The 13,746-nt window shown below is 41.2% G+C and overlaps 1 protein-coding gene and 1 long non-coding RNA gene across 6 annotated transcripts in view; one reads left to right on the forward strand and one right to left on the reverse strand.

The window, feature by feature from the left end:
- Positions 1 to 1,556: 1,556 nt before the first annotated feature.
- On the reverse strand, positions 1,557 to 8,886 carry LOC147343526 (uncharacterized). Its single transcript, XR_015156513.1, has 3 exons — positions 8,640 to 8,886; positions 7,837 to 8,076; positions 1,557 to 2,728 (listed from the first exon to the last, which is right to left on the reverse strand). It is a non-coding gene; the product is annotated as an uncharacterized LOC147343526 (long non-coding RNA).
- Positions 8,887 to 8,986: 100 nt separating this feature from the next.
- The window catches only part of NEIL3 (nei like DNA glycosylase 3), a 46,305-nt gene continuing 41,545 nt past the window's right edge, over positions 8,987 to 13,746 (forward strand). The window contains exons 1-2 of one of the 5 annotated variants that reach the window (XM_086381063.1): positions 9,142 to 9,269; positions 12,584 to 12,751. In XM_086381063.1, the coding sequence (XP_086237189.1) occupies positions 12,749 to 12,751 (3 nt within the window). In that variant the 5' untranslated portion in view covers positions 9,142 to 9,269; positions 12,584 to 12,748. Of the gene's footprint in view, positions 9,270 to 12,583; positions 12,752 to 13,746 lie in introns of those variants that run through there. The other 4 variants (XM_086381060.1, XM_086381061.1, XM_086381064.1 and 1 more) reach the window with 4 other exon arrangements.

Genomic DNA, 13,746 nt, shown 5'->3' on the forward strand with positions numbered 1-13,746 from the left:
GTCCTGTCAATGGTGTGGTGAAGTCTATTCCTTTACAGGGACACATGGCAGGAATGGTTAATAACAGTGATGTGAAGGAGTGAATGGGTAACTATGAATAACAACCAATCTATCATAGTAAAACTATAAACAACATTAATAGAAAAAATGTGGGGAGGTATTTTTATAACATTAAAATACCTTGGACTTGGGGGTACAAATTATAATGTAAAATACTGATAACTTCAAACAAATAAAAAATAAGACTGAAGATAGAAAAGTTAGTCAATAAATTGGGAAAGGCAGTTAGCATGATACTTCATTACTTCCTGGAATACAATAAGAACTCATACATACATATAAGAAAGGAAAACACTGTATGTTTCAAGAGAACAGAAATTTTTCTCTGCCCTGATTGCTGTTGTATCCCCAGAACTCAGATGAGTGCCTGGCAATACTGACCCTTCCTCCTTAGCGTTTATTCTGCCTCAAGATTCACGTCCCATCTGCCCAAGTCTCCAAGACAGACATTAATTTCCTGTTGCTGCTGTAAGTAGTACATGTTTAGGGGCTTAAAATGACACACGTTTATTCTCTAACTGTTCCGAAGGTTAGAGTTCAGAATCAGTCTCCCTGGCCAGGAGGTCAGCAGGGCTGGCTCCTTCTGCAGATTTGCCTGCGTTCCTTGGTGCCTGGCTCCCTCCTCCATGTTCAAAGGTGTCATCACGTCTGCTTCATTGACTGCGTCTGTCCTCACACTACCTTTTTTGTTTTTGACGCTCATGCCTCCTGTTATCAGACCCTCATGATTACGTTGGGCACACTCAGATAATTCAGGATCATCTCCTTATTTCTCACTCTTTAATCACAGCTGTCAAATGCCTTTTGCCATTTAAGGAAACTTGTTCACAAATTCCATGGATCAGATCATAAACATATTGGTGAGGGGAGCATTATTCAGCCCTCTCCCTGCACCCCAGGCTTTCTCAACGTTGGCACAGTTAGTGCTTTTGAATGGATAATTAATTATTCGCTGTGGTGGCTTGTCCTGAACCCTATGGAATATTTAGTAGCATCTTTTCCCTGGACCCATTAGATCCTAAAACTATCTCCTCCCCCTGGTTGTGACCAAATGTTATGGATCAAGACCCACTGCTTCATGCCCTTCTGGGGATCATTTAATAAAGCAGATCTAAACATGTTAATCTGCTGCACAGAATCCTGTTTGTCCCCCTATTCCTTTCAACAGAATCTCCTACCCTCTCTCATAGAAAGAACCCCTCACACTTAGCATACCATTCAACTTTCCGTAACCTGGCTTCTCTGACTTCTCCCGGCCCCGTCTGCCCCCACTCCCTGTCCTCTTGTCCTTCAGATATTCTTGTAGTTCCCCAGATATGAGATTCTCTCATACCTCCTGGCATTGTAAATATGCTTCCCCCATCTGCCTAAAATTCCCCATTTCCCTTTTCTTTATGCAATGAACTCATACTTATGTGTCTTCAGAATTTGGCTGAGATGCTTGGGACCAAGGTCTCCTCCCCGTGTCTGCTGGGAGCACCTGAGGTTACCTCTATCTGCATGCTGGTGTTTATTTCCTCTTCTCTCTGCACTGGTTGGTGACCTGTCTAGATCTCTGACTTTTATCCATTTCCATGGATCTAGCCATCTTCCTGCAACAAATTCAGGGCCCAATAATTTCACTGCTTTTCAAATTAATGAGGAAATGCTGGCTTTCATGCCTCAACTTGAGCATGCTCTCCAGTAACCGAAACAGATGAGGAATGTTGCTTCAAGATATTTACAAAAATAATACACTTTTCTATTCCAGAACAGAAAATAAATTCATTCTCCTACCCTTTCTCATAGAAAGAACCCCCTACAAAGAGAGTATCTGTGGTGTTTTGTGTTTATGAACTGCTTATTGCTTGTCTCAAATTAAGTTCATGCTCAGAAACTACCTTTGCTTACTAAATTATACTTAAATTAAGAAATGAATTAGAAAACTCCTTCTCATGGAGAGTCTGGCAAAATCACAGTGCCCAATCCTAGACTTCACATCATTGTGAAAAGGTCAGATGTGTCAGAGCAGTTTCGTGGGCCACCTCGGAGCCCATGGTTGGTTCTGCAATTTTGATTTTGACTTTGCAAGAAGAAAACTGTCACCTGGCACTTCCAGCCTTCACAATGAAATGAAATCTGCTGCTTTGCAAAGCTTCAGCATTTGGTATTTGCTTCAAATAATAGACGTGTCAAAAATGGTTTCTGTTGCTATGCATTTTATGCTTCTTCTTATAGCCTAACATTAAAAGTTTCTCTTAATGGGTAGAAACTGGAGACTCTTTAGTAAATATCACTGAAAACACCTGCATGTGATGTTCACTAATGACTATTTCCTCTATTCAGAGCTCAAATTAAGAGCGTGTTCAGAGAGGATGGGTGTTCTCTCTCTACTTGTTAAATATATTCAGGTAACTTATGTAAAACAGAAATTAAAAGAAATTTCCCCCATACTACATTTTTATCATTCAAGCTAAAAACCTGTCCACAGACATTGTAAAGAGAAGAGTAAAAACAAAGTTTCATTACACAAAATGTGTCAAAGCTTAATATGCTAAAGGTGGCTGAGTGGTAAAGAATCCACCTGCCAATGCAGGAGCCATAAGAGATGTGGCTTCAATCCTTGGGTCGGGAAGATCCCCTGGAGAAGGAAATGGCAACGCACTCCAGTATTCTTGCCTGGGAAATCCTGTGGACAGAGGAGCCTGGTGAGTTACAGTCCATTGGGTCACGAAAGAGTTGGACACCACTTAGTGACTAAACAACAACAGCAGATAAGCTAAAGGAAGCTTTTGAGATTGTCTTTAATTCCCATATGAGGCTGACTAAGATGTATGTTTCCTCTAAACCACCATTTCGTAAGTTGTTGCTAAATATATTTGACTGTGTGTAGTGTCATATAATTCGGAGAAGGCAATGGCACCCCACTCCAGTACTCTTGCCCAGAAAATCCCATGGATGGAGGAGCCTGGTGGGCTGCAGTCCATGGGGTGGAGAAGAGTCGGACACGACCGAGCGACTTCACTTTCACTTTTCCCTTTCCTGCATTGGAGAAGGAAATGGCAACCCACTCCAGTGTTCTTGCCTGGAGAATCCCAGGGACAGGGGAGCCTGGTGGGCTGCCGTCTCTGGGGTCGCACAGGGTCGCCCAGAGTCGGACATGACTGAAGTGACTTAGCAGCAGCAGCAGTGTCGTATAAGGGATGTTGCTGAAAACATTTGGCTAAGACCTTGGCTGGCCTGGTTGAATCCCAAGTCTGTAACCTTGAGCATGTTACATAACCTCTTTGAGCCCCAGTTCTTACATTTGTAAAATGTATCTCTAAAGTTTCTTAGAGGATATGCATTCAGCTAGGATTTAAGATTGGGAGAATTTCAGGAAACTGGGATGAAGACAAAAGGTTAAGAAAACATGAGAATTACAGCATGAGCCAAGAAACAGAAAGTACAGAGAACAGCAAATAGAATTTATCCTAATTCCTTGAATTTGTAGTGTTTTGCAGTTTTTGAAGTGCTTTCCTATATCGTACCTTAATTGTGAATTAAAGCAAAAAACATCATGTGGAGGTTTATAAGAAAAGTATGTTTTATTTTACATAAGAAAAAAGTGCGTTCTAGAGAAAATGAATGACTTTTATAAAGTCATCAAGTAATAAATAATGCTTAAGAAGAAACAGAGTCTAAAGCAGAGTAGGTTTACTTGCAATGGTGACATGACTCTTTATAAACACTGCACACGCACAGTGCATGTAAGTTTGCTCCTAACTGCATGTAAGGAGGGATAACAGAGAAATATCCAAAGACTCAAAGGCTAGTCACAGCGAAACAAAGTCTGTCTTGGCCTCGAGGGGCACGTAGTGACATCTCGCAATGTCTTCAGTGTTACTCCCCAGCTCTTAACTCAGCTCTCTGGAGGATGGTAAATCTAATTCTAATTAAAGATTTTATTTGATCCAAATGTGCACCAGTACACACCAGCTAAAGAGAATAAGTCCATGACGAATCAGTAAAATGACTGAAAATTGTGATGGTTATATGTTGACAAATTATTTGATTCTCCTCGCTTCTAGGGATAAAGCTTAATTCTCCTCGCTTACCTTCTGTGGGCTGTTCAGAATGACTGGATTCTAATGAACAGAAGTGAGGGTGTGGGTGTGACACCGCAGAGACAAGGAGTAAAGACCATTACAGCTTTCTCCTTGCCTTCTCGCTTGGATCACATACTCTGGGATGTCACCTGCCATGTCAGGAAAACAGCTGAGCACCCCTCTGGAGAGACCTATAAACTGAGAAACCAAGGCCTCCTGCCAGTAGCTGTGCAAGAGAGCCATCCCTTATATGGGTCTTCTGGCTACAATCAAGCCTTTAGACTGAAACTGCTTGACAAGCACTGATCTAGAACCACTCAGCCCAACCCCTACAAATTCTTGACCTGTAGAACTTTGAAAATATGAAACAAAATAATTTGTTAGATAGCAAAAAAAAAAAAACGAATAAAAAGGTAATCCTGAATAAACTGTATGAAGACTCAGTATCAGTTCAGTAGCTCAGTCATGTCCGACTCTCTGCAACCCCATGAACCACAGTAGGCCAGGCTGCCCTGTCCATCATCAAATCCTGGAGTTTACCCAAACTCATGTCCATTGAGTCAGTGATGCTGTCTAACCATCTCATCCTCTGTCGTCCCCTTCTTCTCCTGTCTTCAATCTTTCCCAACATCAGGGTCTTTTCAAAAGAGTCAGCTCTTCTTATCAGGTGGCCAAAATATTGGACTTTCAGCTTTAACATCAGTCCTTCCAAAGAACACGCAGGACTGATTTCCTTTAGGATGGACTGGTTGGATCTCCTTGCAGTCCAAGGGACTCTCAAGAGTCTTCTCCAACACCACAGTTAAAAGCATCAATTCTTCTGTGTTCAGCTTTCTTTATAGTCCAACTCTCACAACCATTCATGACCACTGGAAAAACCATAGCCTTGACTAGTGGACCTTTGTGGACAAAGTAATATCTCTGCTTTTGAATATGCTATCTAGGTTGGTCATAACTTTCCTTCCAAGGAGTAAGCATCTTTTAATTTCATGGCTCCAATCACCATCTGCAGTGATTTTGGAGCCCAACAAAATAAAATTAGTCACTGTTTCCACTGTTTCCCCATCCATCTGCCATGAAGTGATGGGACCAGATGCCATGATCTTCGTTTTCTGAATGTTGAGCTTTAAGCCAACTTTTTCACTCTCCTCTTTTACTTCCATCAAGAGGCTTTTTAGTTCCTCTTCACTTTCTGCCATAAGGGTGGTGTCATCTGCATATCTGAGGTTATTGATATTTCTCCTGGCATCTTGATTCCAGCTTGTGCTTCTTCCAGTCCAGCGTTTCTCATGATGTACTCTGCATACAAGTTAAATAAGCAGGGTGACAATATACAGTCTTGACGTACTCCTTTTCCTATTTGGAACCAGTCTGTTGTTCCATGTTCAGTTCTAACTGTTGCTTCCTGACCTGCATACAGGTTTCTCAAGAGGCAGGTCAGGTGGTCTGGTATTCCCATCTCTTGAAGAATTTTCCACAATTTATGGTGATCCACACAGTCAAAGGCTTTGGCATAGTCAATAAAGCAGAAGTAGATGTTTTTCTCGAACTTTCTTGCTTTTTCGATGATCCAGTGGATGTTGGCAATCTGATCTCTGGTTACTCTGCCTTTTCTAAAACCAGCTTGAACATCTGGAAGTTCACAGTTCACATATTGCTTAAGCCTGGCTTGGAGAATTTTGAGCCTTACTTTACTAGCATGTGAGATGAGTGCAATTGTGCGGTAGTTTGAGCATTCTTTGGCATTGCCTTTCTTTGGGATTGGAAGGAAAACTGACCTTTTCCAGTCCTGTGGCCACTGCTGACTTTTCCAAATTTGCTGACATATTGAATGAGGCACTTTCACAGCATCGTCTTTCAGGATTTGAAATAGCTCAACTGGAATTCCATCACCTCCCCAGCTTTGTTTGTAGTGATGCTTCCTAAGGCCCACTTGACTTCATATTCCAGGATGTCTGGCTCTAGGTGAGTGATCACACCATTGTGATTATCTGGGTTGTGAAGATCTTTTTTGTACAGTTCTTCTGTGTATTTTTCTTACCTCTTCTTAATATCTTCTGCTTCTGTTAGGTCCATACCATTTCTGTCTTTTATTGACCCCATCTTTGCATGAAATGTCCCCTTGGTATCTCTAATTTTCTTGAAGAGATCTCTAGTCTTTCCCATTCTATTGTTTTCCTCTATTTCTTTGTATTGATCGCTGAGGAAGGCTTTGTTATCTTCTTTGCTATTCTTTGGAACTCTGCGTTCAAATGGGTATATCTTTCCTTTTCTTCCTTGCTTTTTGCTTCTCTTCTTTTCATAGCTATTTGTAAGGCCACTGCAGACAGCCATTTTGCTTTTTTGCATTTCTTTCCATGGGGATGGTCTTGATCCCTGTCTCCTGTACAATATCACGAACCTCTGTCCATAGTTTATCAGGCACTCTATCAGATCTAGTCCCTTAAATATATTTCTCACTTCCACTGTATAATCATAAGGGATTTGATTTAGGTCATACCTGAATGGTCTAGTGGTTTTCTCCTCTTTCTTCAATTTCAGTTTGAATTTGGCAATACGGAGTTCATGGTCTGAGCCACAGTCAGCTCCCGGGCTTGTTTTTGTTGACTGTATAGAGCTTCTCCATCTTTGGCTACAAAGAATATAATCAATCTGATTTTGGTGTTGACCATCTTGTGATGTCCATGTGTAGAATCTTCTCTTGTGTTGATGGAAGACGGTGTTTGCTATGACCAGTGCGTTCTCTTGGCAAAACTCTATTAGCCTTTGCCCTGATTCATTTTGTACTCCAAAGCCAAATTTGCCTGTTACTCCAGGTGTTTCTTGACTTCCTACTTTTGCACTCCAGTCCCCTATAATGAAAAGGACATTTTTGGGGGATGTTAGTTCTAAAAGGTCTTGTAGGTCTTCATAGAACGATTCAACCCCAGCTTCTTAGCATTACTGGTCAGGGCATAGACTTGGATTAGCGTGATATTGAATGATTTACCTTGGAATCGAACAGAGATCATTCTGTGGTTTTTGAGATTGCATCCAAGTACTGCATTTCAGACTCTTTGGTTGACCATGGTGGCTACTCCATTTCTTCTAAGGGATTCCTGCCCATAGTAGTAGATATAATGGTCATCTGAGTTAAATTCACCCATTCCAGTCCATCTTACTTCACTGATTCCTAGAATGTCGGCATTCACTCTTGCCGTCTCCTGTTTGACCACTTCCAATTTGCCTTGATTCATGGACCTAACATTCCAGGTTCCTATGCAATATTGCTCTTTACAGCATCGGTCCTTGCTTCTATGACCAGTCCCATCCAGAACTGGGTGCTGTTTTTGCTTTGGCTCCATCCCTTCATTCTTTCTGGAATTATTTCTCCACTGATCTCCAGTAGCATATTGGGCACCTACTGACCTGGAGAGTTCATCTTTCAGTGTCCTATCTTTTTGCCTTTTTATACTGTTCATGGGGTTCTCAAGGCAAGAATACTGGAGCGGTTTGCCATTCCCTTCTCCAGTAGACCACATTCTGTCAGACCTCTCTACCATGACCCGTTCATCTTGGGTGGTCCCACACGGCATGGCTTAGTTTTTTGAGTTAGACAAGGTGTGGTCCATGTGATCAGATTGGCTAGGTGTCTGTGATTGTGGTTTCAGACTGTCTGCCCTCTGATGCCCTCTCTCAGCGCCTACAGTCTTCCTTAGGTTCCTCTTACCTTTGACGTGTGGTATCTCTTCGCGGCTGCTCCAGCAAAGTGCAGCTGCTGTTCCTTACTTTGGACATGGGATAGCTCCTCTCGGCCACGGCCCCTGAGCTTGAGCGTGGGGTAGCTCCTCTTGGCCACCGCCCCTGAGCTTGGGCATATGAAGACTGCCTTCCATCAAAGGGCAGAAATCATGACTGAATTTGGATTGTTAGGTAATAGGATTCTTCCTTGACTATTTTGTAACCTGACCTAGAAGCGTAAACAGTAATTAAACAAGTAAATACAAAGAATCCTGAGCCTGATCCAGCTAACTATTGATGACTAATCTCTCCCTACAGAGAGAAAGACATTACTTTTCCAATTTTTTAATTTAAATCTTTAGTATATATATTCTTCTGGTTTAACAACAGCTGTGATATGCTTACTAAATTATTGATAAATTGACGTTGTGTTTTAATATGCTATATTTTAATTTTGAAAAAGAATTAGATTTTTCATTATTTAAAAAGGTTTATGGAGTCATTATATATTTTCATGTGTGCAACATTGTGTAAATTCGAAAAACTATGCATTGCCTCAAATTTATATAGAGCTGCCTTTTTACAAAGCAATTTCAAATGGTGCTCATCTCGGACATCCCAAAACAGAATATTTGCATGAATTTTTGTAGAGTCTTGCTTAGCTCAGGTATCAAAAAATGAAGAGGATTTTAACATAGACACTAAGATATACTTGGCATATTAGGCCACGTTTTCTAAGACATGCTAAACCTATAGGAGAAAAGTAAAAGCTGCTTGTTGTAAAAACCTTACCCTGAGTCCCTCTGCACCCACCCAAGCCGGAGGAGGGCCTGCAGAAACCTGAGGCCTGCCAGGCCACCTCGGACTTCGGGAAGAATAAGAGAATCAGGTCACAAAACGTGCGTGTACCATGCAGCTCAGGGACAAGGGCAAAACCTCAAAGCAAAGAAAACAAAATTGGAGCTTCTGAGGATGTACAGTTCGGCCCCCAGGGCAGGGTGGTGAGCTAGCAGCAACAATTCTCTCCTTTCTACAGCAGCCCCGCGTCCGGGCCCGAAGGCTGGGCCACTGCGCCTGCGCCGAGAAGCCGGGCCCTCGGGGAGGGTTGGGGGAGGGCGCGGCTGGAGAGGCGGGGCCGGGGCGGGGCCAGGAGCGCGCGAGATTTGAACTTCTCGGAGGAGCTAAGTACCTCCGCGGAGGTGAAGTTACGCGGCAGTTTTCTCGGCTGGCTTTGCAGCTTAGTGGGGCACAGCGCGGGCCCGGGCGATGGTGGAAGGCCCGGGTTGTACTCTAAATGGAGAGAAGATTCGGGCGCGTGTGCGCCCGGGCCAGGCGGTGACTGACGTGCGGGGCCGCGCGCTGCAGGGCCTGGGGGGGCCCGGCTCGCCGCCCGCCGCCTCCGGGCCTGTGGGCTCCTCACAGGTGAGCAGCTTCCGTGTCTCGCTAGGGGACCAGCAGTGGGAGATACAACAAAAAGCCCATCGGGTTTCCAGGGTCCAAAGTGCCTTACTAGTGCGCCTGCGCGGTTGAGGGTTGGTTGCTGGACCGCCGAGTTAAGGCCGCATTGGAGATGCCCAGGTGGGAAGTGATGGAAGGTGTTTTATTCCATGCCACCTTGCGCAGCTTCTTTACAACCCAGCAAAAGATGGTTTCCTTCTGTCCATAGCCGCATTTTCTGCTGTTAATATTATCAACTATTATCTGCTGTTAATATTATCAGATGCCTGCAACCTCTGGTTTTTTTTTTTCTGTTTGTTTTTCACGTTTTAAAAACAGTAAGCTTGTAGGATAAAATTCTAGCTTCTCGCCTGCCTAATATTCTGCAACTGAAAATGTATTACAACTAGTATATAATCTTAACATTTCACACAGAAGATTTAGCACCACCCTGTCCACTCAACTCAATATTGCCATCTGATGAAGGGGCAGAGCCATTTTGGATCCCTTAAGCGAATTCATTTCTTTTTAAAGGAAGTTGTAGCACAGCTTCTTGCCACTCAGGCATGCATTGCAGGTGGTGTGATTTTCATTTGGTAAGAACTTAGAACTTGTACTGAAAATATTCTGATTAAACCTCGTGCCTTAAAAGCCCTTCAGATGTACGGATGATTGTATTTCATGAATGCATGCATTATTGCACTGTACTTCAATTTCTCCTGCAAAGCTTCATCATAGCCTTTGGTCTTGGAAGAAAGAGTTGCTTGCTATGAAATTAGCATATGCTTACAGCTTGAAAGAAATGAAGTTCTAAGTCTGAGAAAATACATTTTCAAACTTGGACAAAGAGTAATTTTTGCATCTCCTTCCAACTGCCCTTGTGTTTTATTTATTTTGACTATATGTCAGCTAGTACTCTGTACCTGTTCCTTTATTATAGTGTTTCTTTCAAAATCATTTCAGGATACCACAGAGATGAATCCTGAGTAGTCTCTTAAGAGTATTAATGTTTATAGAAAAATCACTCATTCAACAGAATTTTGAATACTCAAGGAACGTCGGTAACACTTCCCCTTGTGGAGGCTATTCTTTAGTTGGGAAGATACATAGACATTCATTAGGTAAAAACAGAGAGAAATATAAGTTGATAAATTCTCTAAAGTAAAGATACATGGTTCCATGAGAACTTACAGGAAGTTCAGGGATTGCTTTGCTGAGAAAGTAACAATTAAGCTGAGATGTGAAGGGTGAGGAGATACCTAGATCTGAACTGAAGGTTGGCAGGCAGAACACTGTAGGCAATAGCAAAGGAAGAGAGATTGAAAGAAATCTGGTGTGGCTGGAAAGGGGATGATGAGATACAGGGAAAGTGATTTGAAATAAGACAAAATTGAGATTGCTGGTCGAAGTCAGATCCTGGGAATCTACTCATTCTGGAATAATGGGGGTCTTTGAAGGGTGTTAAGATCGAGTGACACTTTGAAAGATCATTCTCCTTGCAAAGGAAAATTATAAGACTGGCAGAAAGCCAGGGTACATGCTGCCTTCTCAGGTGAGGATTACAGGAATCTGAGAAGGCTGCCTGGAGCAAGGAGGAGGGGGCTGGTGACAGAAATGAAGAGAAGGGAACAGAATTGCTATTTTGGAAGTAAAGGGAATAGGGTGTGGTAATGGATATGGCATGAATATGTTACAGATATTATAATTTACATCATTAAACAGTAATATATTCTGTATTAAGTTTTAAGCTATTACTAGCTCCCGAGGATACAAGATGAGTCAGATAAACTTACTTCCTTGAGAATCCCATTTAACGTTTTAAATAGACATTACCTCATTGGTCTTTAGGCCAGACCAGCATGAACATTTCCTTTCCATTTATGATTATCTTCAGTTCCAAGGCATAAAGTGCTTTTGAAGAACTGTTATATATCATTTCATTATAAAAAATAATAACCCCATGATAAAGGATTAACCTGATTCTACAGATAAGGAATGTGAAGCTTGAAGTGAGTTTAAAACAATTAAGTTGCCCAGTATCACATGACTAGGAAGGGCTGAACCAGGTTTAATCTCCATTCTTTCAAACTCCAAACCCTACACTTTCAACCATAGTTCCCCTCAGTTATAAAAGGTTCAGTAGGAAAATGACTGATTCATTTTGGCAAGAATACCATACTGCTCAGCATATAGTGGTGACTACTTATTAATTAGAGAAGTGAGACGTTGGGTTTTTGGCTGATCTGCCACCATTTTTACTTCTGTTCAGTTTAGCCAGTTGGCTTACCTACTTTGGTAATGCTAATGGCTTCCATTCCCATATTCACAGTGCAGCCTGATAATATAATGCAGATGCTTTGTCAGTGGTTGGGCAATTAATAATATCACTTGGAAGCAATCACTGAACATTACTATATTTAATACTTTGACATAAAGAGGTATTAAAAGTTGGAATAGGTCTTTATGATTTGGAATCAAAAATCTTGTTCTATGGGAACTGGCTTTGAAAATCAATAAGAAATGAATAACCCCTTTGTGAAAATCAATATGGAATTAATAATCTCTTTATCATTGGGAATATTCTAAATGTTTTGCCATAGCTTCACTTTATGGGCCCTTGATCTAAAGAAATAATAATCTTTGTAAACATGAAGGGTCTTTGCATTTTAGAGGGGCATTGAATCCACAGTGTTAGTCGCTCAATCGTGTCTGACTTTTTTGAGATCCCGCCAGGCTTCTCTGTCCATGGAATTCTCCAGGCAAGAATACTAGAATGGGTAGCCATTCCCTTTTCCAGGGGATCTTCCCGACCCAGGGATTGAACCCAGGTCCCCCACACTGCAGGCAGATTCTTTACCGATTGAACCACCAGGGAAGCCCTATAGTAAATTTCATCAAAATGTGGTAGGTTGTCACAGATGTCTGGCATGATCACTACTTAAATAGGTGATCCCATGTTTCCTAGACCTTTATGCCTGAGCCTTAAAACTATTTAAAGGTTTCTGCTACTGACTTGAAATCGTTAGTTTTCACAAGGCAGCAGTTGAAAAATAATAACTGCATATGGTCTTCTTTATATTGCAATAAACATGAAAAAGTACAAAGGAGAGTTAAATAAATACTAATTGGGCATTTAAAATAAATGAGTTAAACTCCAGATAATCATTGTACCAAAAAGAAGAATCCCACCTGTGTAGCTACTGTTGTAATGAATTAGCTACTGTGGCCTGTAGTCGTTCTCTTGGCTCAGGTTTGAAGTTCATGGAGAGCATGTTCTAAGGCATGTCTCCTTGTGACAGGTGACCCCCATTTTGAAGAAGAAAGCCTAGCCATAGAAGCCCAGTGTTTGCTAGTCGTCCATGCACTACATCACTTCTGAGTTTTGATCCACTGTCTTGTCAGCATAAAATTATGCAACTCTGTAAGCACATTGCATAAAACTCTGCTGGAGCTTTTGGAACCTTATGGTAAGAAACAACACTGGAATATAAATGAACATGTCTGCTTAATGAGCTGTGAAGAGTCAATCCTTCGATTTTAATTGTTGGGTGCATACAATATTTTGGTGATATCGGTGTGTAATCTGCATATGTTTTCAGTTTCCTTTCACAAAACAGAATATGAAACAGAGTTTATAAGCATTCATTTCATTTGAAACATGATTCTCTGGTTACTCTCTCTCTCCTTAAGGTTTGATATATGTATATAATATGCTAGCTATTCTTACTCATCTTGATATGCTCTTCACAGTGTCTGAGTTATTTAGTAAACATTTGAATGGATGGAGAAGAGCAAAGTTTTAAATAGTGCAAAAATAGTTTTGATGAAAGATTTTAAAATAAATTCAATTTGGAATCTTTCTCTATGAGTGTGTATTTTGTTATGCATGTTAAATGGAAATTTCTATTATACGAAAATAATGAAGCCACATAATAAAAGTTTTCCTCCCTCCTTTCTCTTTGTAGTGGACGAAGTGGAATTCATAATTCATTTGATTGCCATTATATGAAGGAATGAGCTTATCCACAGAGATTAATTTTCTGGCTAAATGAAGCTTATTCGTTTAAATCTAGAAAGAGGTTTTTTTAACTTGTATATAACATGTATAATAGTATTTGCTTACATTCTTCCATGGATCCGGGTAATGGTTTCATCTTAATAACTCAGGATCATTGCTACCAGCATTCAGCATTACATGGAGTCATAGAGCAAGAGTGAACAGAGAACGGTTAAGGAAGCTCAGGGAGATGATTCTCCACAGCCATTGGAGCTTTTAGTGAACCCTAAAGTGTTGGGGATGATGTAGAGAAAACATCTGATCATCTTGATTTTTGAATTCCAGCTCCTATGTTGCTTATACTCACATCTTTGCCTATTTGGTCAGAATCAGATTATAGGACACATAAAACTCTTAGCTTAGTGCCTAGTAAAATAAGAAGTAATAGTAGTGTTAGTCACTCAG

This window comes from Bos grunniens, chromosome 27, assembly GCF_055505025.1.
Source record: "Bos grunniens cultivar Pamir isolate PY7600 chromosome 27, Bosgru_T2T1.0, whole genome shotgun sequence".
Classification (NCBI taxonomy): domain Eukaryota; kingdom Metazoa; phylum Chordata; class Mammalia; order Artiodactyla; family Bovidae; genus Bos; species Bos grunniens.